General features: G+C 34.2%; 1 protein-coding gene across 1 annotated transcript in view; it reads right to left on the bottom strand.

Moving 5' to 3' along the window:
• CNTN5 (contactin 5) overlaps positions 1-17,893 on the bottom strand; it is a 495,116-nt gene that overhangs the window by 101,512 nt on the left and 375,711 nt on the right. Inside the window, exon 16 of the mRNA XM_049640842.1 lies at positions 3,725-3,845. Within this exon, the coding sequence (XP_049496799.1) occupies positions 3,725-3,845 (121 nt within the window). The remainder of the gene's footprint in view (positions 1-3,724; positions 3,846-17,893) is intronic.

Below are 17,893 nucleotides of genomic sequence, written 5' to 3'. Positions count from 1 at the left end.
GAGGAAGGGTGAGTGGTTATAAACAGTGGGATATCTTTAAACAAATTACATCCTCAGGTGGACTGTTTCTTCTCAGATTCAATTTAATACACATGAGATTCATCCTGTAAATTGTAACCCAGGAAATGAAAATTGTGTCCATGTTTGGAGAAAGGAGTGCATATGGTTATGCATTCAGGAAGAACCAAAAGATTATTGATTCTTCTTTGACTGTCCCAACAGTTCTTGACCTGCTGTTTTGTATTAATAAACAGAGTATTATGAGTATAAAATTTGCATGAAGAAGTGAATTTTTAAACTCTTTTTTCTGCCTCTGGGCAGAATAAACAGAACTCAATGCTCTGGTCCCCAGTCACTGCAGCTTAGTTAAACACATTTTATTCTTTGAACCATGATCGTTTCCTACAATTATATTGGCTTTGGGAAACATATTTCTAACATTCATTTTTGTAAAATAAGGTAACAAAAAGCTAATGCTCCTTTTTCTGGAATCTTTCATATTGTGTTCAATCATCTCTCATATTTGTGGAGAGTATTGGTTCCTTACAAATTGTGTATCTCATTTAGTGTTATCTCTGAATGATCAATTTCCTTTGCCCTGGATCATAGTACAGTTCTATCTATCTGTAAAGAGGTTCCCTATAGCATTGTCTAGCCTTACTTTCTGTTTTGTTGCTATATCACACTTGAATAAGTGACTTAAATTGTGCACAGATGTCCAGGTGTGGCTTTAACATCCTTTTGTATTTCAGCAAAATAATTTATTTTAACATATTCATTACTTCTATTATCGTTCTGCAAATTATTCATGGTGGTGCTATAATGCTGGTTCACTGAATATTAAGTATGTGAGAACAAGTGATTTTATGCTTCAGAAGATTATTTATGGGAAAATTCAATTTTTGGAGGATGATAAAATAGTGGAAAAGAAGAGAATAATAGAATGACATTCACAAACAAAATGAAGCAACAGTGGAAACAAGCATTTGGGGGAAATGTAGCTTTAAAGTAGAGAATGGGAAGAGAAGCAGGAGGCGTTACTAGTCAGGAACACTCAGATTCTAAACAGGCAATATGAAGTTTTAGGGCTACACCCCTGAGCTCCAATTTGATATGCTTATGGGGCCAGAAGAAGAATTTCAGGATTTGGTAACATGCACAAAAGAATTTCATAGACTATCTCTGATGGGACAGGAGATGATAAAAAGTAGCTTCCATCAGTCTTGGGGAACACAGATTTTTCATCCCCTGAATCTCCACTGAAATAGAATTACAGGGTTATGGAACTATATCCCTTGCCACCCAAGAATGTTCCTCATGCTCAACAATGAACAAAGTGAACTGCTGAGACAATCCAATGATGGTATTCTATAGGAAGATGTATGATGGAATTGTCTTTACTGTTCCCATTTTTATGTGACACATACTTGAATAAGTGTACTTTAAGGATTCTACTGCTGGAATTATAGCCATCATTAGAAAAACTCCATTTAGAATGCTCAATTTTGGCCCTGTGGCCTGTACTATTAGAATTCTCTAAGTTTATAAACCAATGAATGGGAATAGGAGAAAGAATAGCAAGGTAAAACTATTTTAAGTTTTATTTCACTAGCCAGCATGAAAACAGCAATAGTCAAACATCCAAGCTGCTTCAATTACCAGGAACTGTTAACAAAAATAGTAAAAATAAAAAAAAGAAGAACAAAAATCCCATTAAGTTTTTAAATCCAAGACCAACCAGGCAGAAAAGGCAAGGTATTTTTAGTAATTTTAGAAAAGTAATGCAAATATATAATAGAAAATTGGTGACTTGATCAAACTTACTATAAATGAAAGCTTGAGCTGAATGTTACGTGAATATTCAGACAATAGAAACCTGTCTGAAATTTCTTTTGGACATAATTCCAAAATTTATGCATTTTATCTTCTCCTAGGCATAAAGCCAAAGGCTAAAAGAGCAGAACACAAAAAAGCTGAACCTGAATTATGTTCTAAACCCTGTTGAGTTTAATTTTACTTACAAAGCAGAATGTTGGTTTGCCACTTAAATTTGCCCCTCACAACCCTGTAAAAATACCTAGTTTCTTGTTATCAGCCTCCAAATTGTGTTATTCATTTGGAAAGCTCCAGTTTTAAGAGCATCATTCTAAATTACTAGGCAAGTGCTACACAATAAATATACATAATCTAAAACAGACCACAGCAAGAGAAGAAAGTGATTTTCCATAAATTTGACCTCAGTATGGTGTTTGCAATTCCATGAGCCTTATAACTTCAAAATGCACAAAGGGAAAAATTTAGCTAAATGGAACATCATGAGAGGATGAGCACTTTAAAAGGTTGATGTTTTATAAAAGGGTAATACAGATACACATTCTTCAAATAAGTTTGGAGAAAAGTTCAAATAGCCTTTTGAACAGAAACACACCGCAAAATGAACAAACTCACTCAGCTACTCACTTATTTCAAAACAACATTTTACTTGGACCAATGATGGATGCACTACCAAAAATCAATAAACCTGTAATAATTTATACAACTAAAATAAAGATATGTTGAAGCTTACTATATGCCTTATGTTTCCTATTCAAGATTTTTATAATATTAATGAATTCTTAAAAATTATGAATGGAAAACAGTCCAAGTGGATAAAAGGCAAGTTGATCTAAAATATGTTTTTGCTATGGATTGTGAATTTTTACTTTCAGAGATCATGCAAAGTGTCTTAGCATGCAATACTCTCATCACTCAAAATGTAATTGTTTAATATCAAAAAAGGAGAGGCACTAGGTACGATTCTGGCAAAGTTCTATATCTTATCTTGCATTTAGTTTATGGTGAATTCACATTTGTTTTATTGAGTTATACACCAGTACACAAATAATTTGTGGAATTTTCTGTAGGTATATTGTATTGCAAGCTAAAAGAAAAGAAAGAAAAAAAGAAGAGGAAGGAGGCAGGGAGGGAAGAGAAAGAAGAAAGAAGAAAGAAGAAAGAAAGAAAGAAAAAGAAAGAAAGAAAGAAAGAAAGAAAGAAAGAAAGAAAGAAGAAAGGGAATATGCATGCTAGGAGCTGTATTTCCCATACTGGAGAATAATGTGCTAAAGGAAATTGGTGCTGTAGTCATTTATTTAATTCAATTCAAATAAGATGTAACTTTATAGGGCTGCAGAATTTGGTAGCCTGGTTCATAGGTGGAAACCACTTAACTGTCATTTCTGCACATTCTGTTTGACATTTTCAGACTTAAAAAACCCTGTCACTGAAAACTTACAAATGCCACCATATTAGGCATGCACTTTTCCTGTTTTTGGGAAGCAGAATTTAGAAGTTAGTGGAGGAAAAAAAGTGCCTAGGGCTTCCACTAACTCTGCATTTGAAAACCACATCTATACACATACAAATTTTATCCCTGTAGTCCCAATATCTGTGGCTCAACTGTTTAAAATTTCTGTTTTACATTAAGTTTGTGACACACTAAGTGAACATTTATTACTAAAGGTGTTTTAGACCCTGAAGTTGAATCTACAGGTTTTGTCTGTTATTAAGAAGCAGTTTTCCATGTAATCTTTTCAAAGGCAAAAGGTTAAACAAAAATAACATATATTGTAAAATTGAAAGTAAAATGCACAGTACTGATGTGCTCAAAGTCCATGCATTTAAATTCCTTTGTATGATAATTTATGGTGATCATGTCTTCAGACTGCACTATTAGCATACTCACCCCTAACAAGAAGTTCTGCCTCATCTGACACACTGTCTGCTGTGGTCTGTACCCTGCAGCCATATCTCCCAGCATGCATCAGAAGGATGTTCCTGATCATTAAATCTGCAGAGGATGCTTGCTGAAAGAGGGATGAAGTGCCAGTTTAAAATGTTGCAAATCTGCCTACTTCAAGGTGGTTTAAGGAGAACTTTGCACATTCAGTCAAAGGGCCCATTTTTGTCCTTACAATTTATATGACAACAATACAGAAACCAAACATACCCTATTTTAAGGAACACATGGAAGTTGTTTTCAACAATTTCTAATATAGAGTTTGAACATTTATATTGCATATAATGTTTTAGCAGCTACAATATTTAAGAAATATTTAAATATGCACAAACATTAATATATTTAAAAGGATAGGAAAAATAATCAGTGAGCCAAAATTATTGCTTTGATATTTAGAGACAGGTCTATATTGTGGCAAGACATTAGTTTTGAAAGGAATAGAAACTTGTGAAAATTAATTATGAGAAGATAGCAGTCAAAAGATTATGCTGTGTGGCTTTATTGAATGGCTGCTTTTGTGAGTTCACTGTAGGCAACAGAAAGAAAGGGTTTAGGTTACAGATTGCTGATCCCAAAGCCATGCATCTTTACTTAACAAAGATTTATTCCTCCCAAACCACCACCATCAGGGAGTAGAGTCAGCCTGAATCTCTGTTACGTAGTTACAAAACACAAAGGATGTTCAAAACACTTGATTCTTGTTGGGAGCAAGATGATTAGAACATAGTTGAAGAATAACTGCAGTTAAGGAGATCAATAAGTTCCAGGGAGAATATCTTTTAGATGTATCAGTTCATGGGAACTATGATGACCCTACACATTAGAACGACAGGTACAAACCTTTCATTACTTAATCTTGGCTTGCATTCACTCTATCAGGAAAGATAGATTTCTTTTTTGTGTGAACATGCAAAGATATGGAATTCACAACTCATAAGTATTTTTTTTTGGATAAAAACATAGCAAAACTCCAATACCCTCTTCAGTTTTCATGTTGCTATAAAAAACAATTGACTGGAATGAGAGTAGAAGCACATAGCTTGAAATGACATTTTTTAAAAAAAACTCAACACTTCTCTTCAATAGTAGTTGAGCATAGGAAAGAATGTTAAATGCAAGCCACAGAGAAGCACTTCAGATTAGAAATCTTTAATTTTTTTCTGGAATAGGCAAATTACCTGAAAAAAAATGGTGCATTTGTCTTTAGAGGGGAGTATCCCACTGATTATTTGAGTTCATTTTATTTTTTTAATCTTATTTTGTTATCTCATTTTATAAATTGGTCTGTATCTTCTTTTGATACAGACTAATGGGTTACATAAAAATCATAAAAGTGAGAAGAATTTCTAGAAATTCTTTGGATTCTTTTCATTATCCATAGCAATCATTGAAAGTGTGTGAAGTCATTGGAAGTTTTTACCTCTCAAATTATGTGTCTTTATTTAAATGAAATGCTTAACTGTATACTATGTTTTAAACCATTTCTTTCTGGTATTTCATTTCTGTTTTTTTTTTCTATTCGTCTTATTATAGGAACTTTTAAGGGTATTGAAAGTTTCTCTCATGAAATAAATGTTAAGACATAGTCGGTTTTAGTCATTAATAAAGGAAAGCTTCATGGTGAGAATGCATTAAAATATCATAATAATTATTTCAAGGAATGTGACATTGTCCAGTGAATGTCCTACACTCCTAATTTCCTTAGGATAAATTGATACTCTTAAATTTCATTTTCTCATCTCTATTGGAATAAGCACTTACTCTTTTCAAATCTGAAAAGGAAATTTATACTTTAAATCTCTTTGGTTTAATATAGGTAAACAAAAGCAAATTGTAGACATTATAAGCCATAATTCAGCTTAAAATCAATATAATTTAATATTGTATAAATAAACTGATATTTTTATGACTTATGTGGCATGGGTACATTTTAGGTGTGAAAATTTCTTTTCCCCCTGGATTTTGAAGTTTTCTTTATAGGGCACTGAAATCAATCGGGAATCAATATGCACACTATAAATCCAGAATGAGCCCTATGTCTAATGGAAAAGCCAAGGAGAGGCCCTGAAAATCAGAGAGAACTTTATTATTTCCATAAATAATAGTTCTGAAAGACTGTGCTTGGTGTTTTTTGCTTTGTTGTTTTTTATTTGTTTGTTTATTTTTCAATATCACAAACTGGTGGTAGTTTAATGGCAGAAAAAGTAATGATTTTACATCAGTTTTCAAACTCACATTATTGAAAAATTATTGTGTAAAATAACATTCTTGTGATTAAATAATTTATTGTCTTAATATCTGGAACTTTATCTTCTCAAATCACTGATTTCTTTTTGCCCTGGATGAAAGTCCCAAACCTTTGTCCTTTCTGTTGAATTATAGTAAAAGAAAAGCTTAATGGGATTAAGAAGAGTCTTCATTGAAAATCACATAAATGTCTAAGGAATTCAGGAGGATGAAGTATAGATTATCTTTGCTATGCTGTCTTTTACTTGATATCCACAATTAATAGTATGCAATGCTTTATTAACTGTCTGAGGCTCCATCACCATCTATCAGGAATAAAAAGTCTACACCCTATTGCATTTATGTCAATGTCAAGACTGAGGAGTTGAAATTGTCTCATTTTGGACTCATCCCTTCTCTTTTGGATTATATCTGTGTTGTATTTTTACAATTCTAAACAGGGAAGATTAAAAGTGAAATGAATGGATTGTGAACAGTAAACCTAAATTACCCTTTCAGTAGATTTACTGATCTTTCAAGAGAAGTAATGAGAAGAATTCATGTGGGAGCCCATTATACTCAATCTCAGCCCACGTATGTAGTTCCTGACAGAGAACCTCCACAATTTAGTGCACTTCTAATGAAATGGTTACTTACAGCAGATGCTTGCTTTCTTAAGCTTAAACCTCATTTTCACTTTTTCTCTCTCAGGAGTTACTCTGTCTTCTCTTGTTTTCTTTGACACTTGCTTTACATCTTGTCTTTCATGCTTTTTTTTTTTTTTGGCTTTATGAAGAAATTGTGTTATATGTTACTTCAAATGAACTTCCCCACAACCTGTACATAGCACAAGCATTGTGCACCTAGCATAGTGATTGCCACATAGTGGGAGCTCAACAAGTATTTGCTGAATGTATGAATAAATGAAGCCTCTTTAAGAAAGAGGCTGGTACACTTATGGGTGAGCATAGCCTAATGCATAGACTTGTGGAATTACTATATTGTACACATGAAAATAATGTAACATTTTATGTCAACTATACTTTGATAAAAATGAATAAAGAGGTTGTATTTTCATTTTCTGTAAGGGCAGCAACATGGCTAATTCATTTACATTTCTTGTTCAGAGTCTCACTAGAGCAGTTGCTAGATTATTATAATTTTTATTTATGACTTTGAAATAATATAGAAAATGTCATCCTTCCACTCAAGTCCAGATCTTTATTGGGTTTCACTTTGACTAAATGTCCTGCTCATCCAACATAAGAATATTAGTTAAGACTTCTTAAAAATGGAAACTCATATAACTTTGCTGTTCAAAGTGTTGGCTGGCTCTTATTGCCTTGAAGATAAAGTCCAGTCTCCTCATTTGAACACAGAAGACTCTTCAAAACATGATGCCACCTCCTATGACAGCAACTTGCGCTTCTACAGCCTTACCTTCATATTTCCACATCCATGGGAATACTTCCCATAATTCTGCCTATTGTTCTGTTGCAGATGCTCTTTCTCCTTTCTTTGCCTGAGAAGATACGTCTGGTTATAGCTCAAATGCCTACTCCTTGGTAAAGTCTTTCTGGACACTGTCTAGGCTTCCTTAATTCTTCCACTGTTTAGTTATGCTTCAATAGCATTTTACTCATGCTCCCAACATCTACTATGGGCAGTCCCAGAGCTGAGCTAGGTGGTGATGTAGCCAACAATCATTGGGTGAGCTAATGAATGCATGGACATTTTGCTTCCTTCCTTCTCTGTGCCTGACATACCTCCTCCATCCCCTTTTTTTATCTTTCAAAGAAATTAGTAAGATAAGTAAGAAAAGACTGGAGAAAGACATAAAGATAGTGGAAAAATATGTAAGGAGTAATATACAGATTTTGGAAAGACTGAGTTGTGTGAATCCCTGCTCTACCGTTTATTAAATTTTTAACTTGGGAAAACTACCCTGTCATGAAGAACTTCTCTCACAGCTGCAATATGATAATGCAGGGATAGCCCATAGCAATGTGTCTGGCACATAGTAAGTGTTTGATAAATGTTATCTGTTTTAACAGGGCACTGTAATTGCATTCTTAGCCAAGACGAATCTTTCTTTAATTGGTATTCACTCCTTCAACAAATGTCTATCAAAGTTTGGCATAGCTGTAGTAAGTTTTCTGATAAGTACTTAGCTTTATTATATATATATATATATATATATATATATATATATCCCTCTTTCTCTCTTATAAGGAAACTGCTGCACTCGGAATAAGAAGACCTGAATTCTTGCCTTAGTTTAGCAACTTCCTTAGCCCTGCAACTCTGGAAAAGTCACTTTATTGGGATAATAATAACTGCACTGTCTCTCTCATGAGGGAAATCAAGTGAAACAAAGTACACACATGAACTATTGGGAAATGCTTCAAAAGCGTAAAATACTTTTAAAACATTTTTTTCCCCAGCAGTATTTAGCAGAATGCTGTGCACATAGTAAGCATTCTGAGAATGTTTAGGGAATGAATCATCTAAACAACAAGTAACTTGAATTGAGTGTTTTTGTAAATAGTGGACTCAGAAACCTGCTGGAGATGGCAGTTTCTGTGCCGTTATTTAGGGTTCATTCAACTTTTCCCAAGGGGCTCACATAGGGTATTTCCAGCTTCCGCAGCCCTTGTCAGACACACAAACCATTCCCCTCTCCAAAGCAAAAGTAACATAGCATATAAATTCTGTGAGATGCAATAAAAAAATCTTTTCTAACTTAAAAAAAACTGGGTATCAGTTATGAGACATGGATTATTAGATATGATTGATGTTATTGACATAAAATCTTGAATACTGGAAAGATTTTCCTTGTTCAGTATTTTTTTTTTCAGAGGATGATTTAAAATATCCTACCATGAAAAGGAAAGTGTATATATATATATATATGTATATATATACATTAGTTTTATTTTTATAACTATTTTTTCTTAAACCTTTATATAATAGGTTTTATATTCATGATAGCATAGGTTTTAATATATTTTTTAAAAAGATGACATTAACGTGCATGCCTAAATAATTGGCATATTATCTGAAATAGAAAAATTAATTGCTGCCAGTGAAATAATACTGGCCAAAAAACTACTTGACAAAAACATTTATGGCTATAATGGTGAAATACTAAATGGATCCGACTATGCATTGAAAACTAAAAATAGGTAAAAATAGCTTTTACATCCCATTACTAGGACTTTGGTATTCAATATTCAACACATATACTAATAATGTATTTTTAAGTAAGAAGAAAAATGCAGAAACAGTTTTACTTAGTGACATAGGTTAAGAGGAAGGAGTTGATAACTCTGATGAACTCAGAATACCCAGATATCCAAGCTGGATTATTTAGTATTATAAGCACAAAGTCAGGAATTCATGGGAACAGTCCACTGTCTTGGTTAAAATGAAGATTAGACATTATTAAGCAGCTCAGAGAAAGAATATGCAAGACAAGTTACAATTAAATTTTAGTGTAATAAATTTAAAAATAAAAATGTTAAATCATACTCATTTCCTAGATGACAAACTTGAATATATGAAGAATACTGAATGAATGACAAAATGCCATGTGTGGCATATTAATGTTCCTTCTTTCCCAGGTAGACGTATAGGACTAGGGAATGTGACATTTAACATGTCAGTGGATGCCAGATGTTTGTTCCCAAATGTCTCTTATCTGAAAGTATATGCATTGACTCTCTGTTTTCTAGTGGCACGGTAAATGGGCATTCCTTTATTTAAGATTAACATAAATGACCAAGGCAAAATGGGTCTACTATAGATTGTGTGTGTAACCCCCCTCCCTCACATATTGAAATCTAAACGCTAATGTGATGGTATTTGGAGGTGAGGTGTTTGGGAGGTAGAGTACAAATTGGAGTAGTGCCTTTACAAAAGAGACCCCAGAGAGTTCTCTTACCCCTTCTAATATGTGAAGATACAGTGAGAAGATGGCCATCTGTCACTAGACACTGAATCTGCCAGGGCCTTGATCTGGGCCTTCCCATACTCCAGAACTGTGAAAAATAAATTTCTGTTGTGTATAAGCCATGCACACTATGATATTCTGTTATAGCAGCCTTGATGGACTGAGACAAGCTCTAAGTGCTTACAGTGTCTTTTCTATACTATTCCAGTGTCTCTAAGTTAAAGGAGACATGAAATAGATGAGGTCACACAAATTATCAGCTTATTCATTCTTGAAGTTACTCTTAGCTCCTTTCTAACTGTTGCTAAAGTTTATTTTACATACCTGCTAATAATATCTGATGTATTCACCTTTTATTATTAATGAAATGATCGCTAATTAATTCAATACTTATTTCTATGGGCTATAAGAAGTTTTGGGTATACATATATAGACTCTGCACGTGATTGTCTAGTTTAATGCAGCTTTAATGGAAAAAAAAAAACATGAGAGGAGTGTGTGGAGTAGCTTTTCTCTTTCTGTGTGCTTCATATAGTTTTAACAATCATTCCATGAGCATTGACTTCTAAATTTAGGTTTTAAATAGTAGCTTTCAAACCAGCTCTTTATATCCTCCATGCTATCCCCTATCTTTCTCTCACCCTTACCCATCTGACATGCCATTGCTAGATTTGTCTTTCCCCAAAACTGATTTTATTTTCAATCGCAAAATCTTCACTGTCTATCTTGACTTATGGCCTACAAGGTGGTCCAACTTCTTAATCAGTATTTAAGGCTGGACTCAGCCTACTTTGTCTCTCACCATAACAGAAAATGTACTCTCTGCACCTTCCCTCAAGTGGTTCCTCAGTGACCCGCCAAAATCTCCAAATGCTGTCTCACATATTAAGGACTTTTTCTTATTTAAAAAAACAAAACAAAACAAAACTTAACTGACTACTATGACTATAATTTGTGGGTCACAGTGTAAAATGAAAATACAGATCCCCTTGTCCAAAAATTATTAAGAATTTCAAAATGATGACAGCGGAGCACTACACCAAGCACAAGGCCTTTCTCAGTGTACCCAACCCTCCAAGCCACACGATATTGTCTGTGATCTACTGGAACACATATGCACATTATAAGCAATGGTGCTCTTTGGAATAAATACCACAGGAATTGGCATCTTTTCCTAAACTGTATAATGCCTATCTTTCTCTGCCTTAATGTCTGTATCTTTTCTTAAAAGCCCCACTGTGGGGCTTAAACTCATGACCCTGAGAACAAGAGTCACATCCCCTACCCACTGAGCCAGCCAGGCACCCTTGTATCTTCTTTTATATTCTTGATTTGTACTTTTACTCAGTGTAAAAAATAGAAATAGAATAGATTGCATCTTCTTACATTTGTGTTAAAAATACAGTGATCTAGAAAGATGTTACTAATCAAGACAAGAAAATGTTTTCCTTTAGAGTGAATTATACTATTGTCTAGTAATGGAATGATCTTACTATCTTTTACCAAGCTTATGCTTCTTAAATTACTTCTCACTGGTGTTACATACAGAACTATGTATCCTGAACTAGTCAGGAAAAATTTTGTTCATCCATGCATTAACATGGCTTTGAATACAGCTAGTAATGGCATGACCACTAGGAAAGCTCCAGAATAATAAAACTTTACAGTAGATACATATTTTATTTTATGAGAACTCATGGCACATGCACAGTTATAAAATTATTCATTCATTCACTTATCAATCATTTGTTAGATTAACTATTTTGTCTAAACAGGAAATTACAAATACTTGGCACCTTTGAAGTTATGCCCTTTTCCTTTACTCATAGAAAATATACCTGAGATTTGACCCAACCTATGCATTCTGCTCAACACAGCTTCAGTTGACTGGAATTTGTACAAGAGACGAAATCTGTCATGTCTGAGCTGCACATGCTATAAGATAAGAGAAAAAGTATGCCTTGGAGAAATGCACAATGCAATGTGTGAGGTAGACAAATAGCTATAATACAATGTTATAGGTTAAAGAATTTAGTAGTATAAAAAATCATTGCATAAAATACCTATTTTAGTGTGAGAAGATAATTACCAAATCATCTTGTTTAACTAGTTCCTATAGCAGTCGAGAAAATTGAGGATTAAGAGGTGTAGGTGTCTTATTCAAGGGCAAGTTAAGTGTGGAGATAGAAGATCCTTGGGTACCAGAATCTCCGTCAAGAGATCTTTCCATTCTACTATTCTGTGTATGAAACTAATCCTTATTATTCTGTTTAAAACTGTAGGTAATTTGATTCGCTAGTACTAATTAAAACAAAATTTGGCAAATGTATAAAAATAAAATGGTTTCATTGTGTAGTTACAACCATGAAATTAGAAATTGCTTTTATTAGAAATTACTTTTCTAAATAAGCCACAGAATTATTCTGACAGCTTATGCTTTTCATCAACCATATCTAGACATGAAATGCTACATCTTGCTTTAAAATGCTAGAATCACCTTTTTTTATTTTTTAAAGTTTATTTATTTTTGACAGAGAGAGAGAGAGAGAGAGTGAGCATGATTGGGGGTGGGGCAAAGAGAGGGAGACACAGAATTTGAAACAGGCTCCAGGCTCTGAGTTGTCAGCACAGAGCCCGATGCAGGGCTCGAACTCACGGAACACGAGATCATGACCTGAGCCAAAGTCAGATGCTCAACCGACCCAGCCACCCAGGTGCCCCTAGAATCACCTTTCTGATAATACACATGACCCATCACCCTCATTTGTTCATGGTATTATCCACCTTTTCTGACTGTTAATTCAGCATCAAGAGAATCTTATATATATGACCCTTAGCTAACTTTTTTTAAATGAAGCCATTGGCAGTTTGTAATGGCATATCTTTAGTTAAAGGAGAACTGGCCAAACTTGACTTCTTAACCTAAGCATGTAATCTAGATGGATCAACATTTTACTGATACATCAACATTTCTGTTCTCTTTTTCTTAGTCTTGGAATCTTTTCAATTTATCTTTTAAGGTTAACAATATTTTGTTATACCATAATATACAGGTTTCCAGAATAAGTTGCATTTTATTCTGCTATTGATTTACACTGCAGCAAAGTCAATATCTACATGCAAGTCTGGTTATGGGAAGAGTGCTCAGGCAGTTATCTGTGGAATTTCTATTTCTTCCCTGAAATCAGCAAAGTCCAGGAATCCAGAATATAATAGCTCTCATCTCACTCATTAGTTAGGACCAGTGTTGATCTGGTATTATTATAAGGTCCTAAAATGTTGGGAATAAGTAAGCCACTCTGTGTTTCATTGATTTTCACACAGAACTTTAGGAATGATTCTGGAATTAGGCCACTTCTTTGCATGTCTTTGTTTTACTTGGGTCACTTAGAATTAAGCAATTTACCACTGTGGTTCTCTGGCATGATGGAGGAGGACAGGGAGGCTAATGCTGAGTCTAGAAGACTAAATGAGAAGAGATCTACCTGCTATAATCTACTTCTTCAGTTTGTCTCCTTTCAGTGTCATTGGTTAATGACCCATTTGTTTATGATCATAACTATTACTCCTTCTGGGGGACTGATTCTTCCCCTGCTTTTTAATCCCCAACCTCTCCTTACAGTACAATATCTGCCAATAATTGGAATGGAGTATTAACGTTCCATATGAATTAAATTTAATATGTTGAGATTCTCTTCACTTCTACCTTAGTTATCCCTTCTCTCTTTCAGCAAGACATTGCACTATGAGGTATTTAAAATTTATGCCAAGAGCCAATGGTGAAACATACTCTATTTTATTATGGCTAACCATAACACTATACTGTAGCAAATCTCTCATAATCTTTTTTATACTACATTTGTTTCTATGCTTTATGATAACACTGCTTGCATATAATGCTGCTCAAAGAACTTATTAGGTCTAGGACTTTGCCTCTTGTTTACTGTGGTAGATTAAAGATGCTCACATAGACTTTTCTACTTGTTCTCTTGAGAATCAAGGTCTAATTTCCTACTCCCTGAATCTAGAGTTACATCAATGACTTTTTGATTAGCAGAATATTGCAGAAATTATGTCTTGGAAATTCTGTGGCTATATCATAAGACTTTCAGCTTCTTCCTAGGCCCCCTGGAACATTTTTTCTGGGAGAAGCCAGCTGTTTAAAAAGTCAGACTCTTCTGATGCTGTAATTCTGTAAAAAGGCCAAGCTATTTATGTGGAGAGACTTCATGGAGAGACAGAAGTACAGATATTCTAAGTTTTAACCATTCTAGCCCAACCACCAGACTTGCAAGCAAAGGAACTATCTTGGGCATTCTAACCCTGGAAGAAATACAACAAAGAACTTGGAATCCTTCTAACATCCATATTTGAGACTTATGGCACATAGTAACTACTAAGCCATGCAGGCTATCTTCAGCCACTTGGCTACCCCAGCTGAAGGCTCAGCTATTGTGGAACAGATTCAAGCCATCCTTGGGTTTCAGGCCACCCATCCTTGCTGTTCGTTGTCTGATATCCTCACACACAAAACTGTGAGCAGTGAAAAAGCAGTTGTCATTTTATAACACTAAGCTTAGGTGTGCCTTGTCGTACAGCAGTGAATAACCATAAAATAATTTGGTACCTGGAGGTGGGTGCTGCTGTAACCCAAGCTTAAACATGTGGCATTGGCTTTGGGGTTGTTATACAGAAGCTGAAAAGGCAATGAAGACACTATAAATGAAAACTGGAAGGATCACAAGGAGACTATTGATAAAGGCTTTATAGGGTTGAGAAACAGTGAGGAAATATTTATTGCATACTGAAGAAAAGATGATCCTTCATATGCAGTGTTGGAAAGTTTGGTAGCACTGTCACCTGAGATATTGTGAACAACACATTATTCACAGTGAACAAACTGAATTTGCTTAAGATTTTTTTAGGAAGAAAATTAAAAGTACCAACAGGTTTCTTTTAGCTGTGTATAATAAGGTGTGAATACAGAAAAACGAGCTGAAAAGAGAGAAGCACTCATTTCTGTAGCAGTATACACAGAAAATCCGAAGGAGCCAGGACTATAGATTCAAAAACAAAACTACTTCTCACTCCACCCTCATCAGGTGGGAAAGGACTAGCAAAGTAAGAAATGGGCTTGGCAAACATCAATCCAGGCTGCTATCAGATAAAGTCTGTCCCTGGGTAAAGATCTCAAGTATGTGTGTATAAGACAGACACCGTGTTTATACCAGAATATTTTCCAGTGACCAGACCTTCAGTCCAAGACATATAAGAACGAAAGAAACTTACTGAAGGATGGGAAAACATTGAGGAGATTGTAATTGGAGGCTGGAACAAAAGTGCCTGAGTTATGAACAAGCAGAAGAATTAGCAAACCCTTCGCCTATGTTAATGTGGGAGATACAAAGGGTTCAATGAAATTATGGATCTGATTAAGGGTATTTATAGGGAAAATGAGTATTGAAAGTATTGATTGACTGGCTTCTTTTAGTTGTTTGTGATAGTGTATGAGAGAAGTGACTTGAGTTAAAAAAAATAAGATCTTCATTCTTAGAAGTTAGAGGAAATATTTTCAACCTAAAACTTGCTGGGTTGAAAAATAAACTTATTTCTCACTTCATCTTCTTGAGCTGTAAATGAACTTATAACAAGAAAAGGCCTTTGTATCTATTGGATAAATATCACCTAAAGAAATGTTTAGCTATATTTTGATCTTATGAGTATCAACCATAATTGGAATTCATTCTTATAAATAAAGATGACAAATAAAGTGATATTCAGTTTACTAATATACCTAGTGTCTGGCACATAGAAGCCTCTTCACATATATGAAAAAATATGGTTTTCTATGGAATTTGTGGGTTTACAGACATTTTGAAAGAAAACAATGAGCAAGAATAGTGGAAAACTTTTATACCTAACCTTTTTGCAAAAACATAATATTCCAAATGGAATAATTAATTTTATATAAGAATTTCTAAAGATGAATTTGCCAATTTAATATCTAGCTGTTTCAAGTTTTCCTTCACAATTCAAGTTTTTCAGGTATTCACATTAAATTGTTTTTAATGTTTACTCATTTTTGAGAAACAGAGAGAGACAAAGTGTGAGCAGGAGAGGGGCAGAGAGAGAGACACACACAGAATCTGAAGCAGGCTCCAGGCTCTGAGCTGTCAGCACAGCCCAATGCAGAGCTTGAACCCATGGACTGTGGGACCGTGACCTGAGCTGAAGTTGGACGCTTACCTGACTGAGCTACCCAGGAGCCTCAAGGTATTCACATTTTATTTGCAATATTATTACATATTTTAGCAAGTACAATCTTCAACAAGTTCAACACATATTATTTCAACTATGAGCTTCATGAACAAATACTATTCTTTTCCTAGCCTAATTTGATAGTTACTAATGTTTAGGAACAAGTTTCTGAATGAAAAAGTACTTCACTGTGAAAGAAGTCAGTTTGGGTCACAGCATCCAGTTAAGTGCTGTCTTTCACAGACATGAAGATTCTCATCGACATCAAAAATAGAATCTAAGGAATTCAAACACATCAATATCAGAAAAGACTATTCAAACTATTGCTTATATTTTGAGCCACAATAGCAATCTTCCAGTGAATATTAACCAGAAGAATAGTTCCCTTAAAAGAAAAGGTCAAATTGAAAAAAATGTGTCAATCAAAAGCCAACTATGAAAAGTTCAAGGTCAAGACTCTCAGTCAAATTCAGCTGACATTTTGAAAGCTAGTCAAGACATTTTATCACAGAAAACTCATTTTTAATAACAAGGCTTTGCAATTTTATCAATGAGAAATCACCAGTTATTTAACATATAAAAATCAGAGTTTATCAAAATCTTTTAAAAATCATCAATATTCTACCACTTCTAACTCTTCCTTAACTATGGAATACAACTTCTGATATTTCAAAGAATATTTACAAGACTCTTCAAGGCTGCACATCTTTGGATTGACAGCAACACCAATAATCATATATGCATATATATTTTGTTCTAAGATTTCCTATTAGTAGGGCTTGAGTTTTCCATTGTGTATGGAATGTGTGTGTGTGTGTGTGTGTGTGTGTGTGTGTGTGTGCCTGTATGCTGGTTTTACAAAATAAGGCATTCTGATCTCTTACCCAGATAAAAGTACACTGCTCCATTTTCTAAGATTATTGTTGCTTTTAGAGGAAATCTTTATTTAGCTTTAGAAGACATTTTTATCATTTATCATGGTATTATATACATGAATACATTCTTAGCCATAGGGAAGAATTCAGATTTGAGATTACTTTTCCAGTTTGGAAATCCTTTTGCATTAAGAATTTTCCAATTCTAAGGACATCATGAGAGTTTGAAACATCTTCCATTAATTGAATAGGTATGCAATATTTAATAAAGGAAAATGTGATTTTGGAGCTATCAATGTTCCTTCCTGAAAAAATGGTTAGTGCTAATTAAAATTTTTTCAAACGATATCACTGATATTGGATACCATTTCGGGAGAGTGTTTTGGATTTTATTCTTCAAATATAACCTTCAAAAATCATAGAACTTTAAAATTAGAACATTAGGAGTCACCAACTAACATTTTCACTTTGAAGATGAGGACTCAGAGAGGTGACATGACTCATCCAAAGTAATACAGCTAAGTGGGGACAAATCTGGGCCCACATCAAAAACTCTTGACACCCTCTCTCAACCTTATCTTGTAATCTTTTGCTATACAATAATGTCACTCAGTAACATGATTTGATATTCTATCATTTCTGGGAAAATACTGGCAGCATCTATTTAAAATAAAAATAATTTTGTTCTTTTTCTCTGCAATCCATTCCTGTATACTCATGCCATAGAAAGGAAATTGTTACTACCCATAGATACAGATGTATAGAGAAGTTTTTGGTAACATTCTTCATAAATCTCTCAAAACA

The sequence above is a fragment of the Panthera uncia genome, chromosome D1 (assembly GCF_023721935.1).
Source record: "Panthera uncia isolate 11264 chromosome D1, Puncia_PCG_1.0, whole genome shotgun sequence".
NCBI lineage: Eukaryota > Metazoa > Chordata > Mammalia > Carnivora > Felidae > Panthera > Panthera uncia.
The sequence above is the reverse complement of the archived record's forward strand: the minus strand, read 5'-3'. Positions and strand labels throughout refer to the sequence as shown.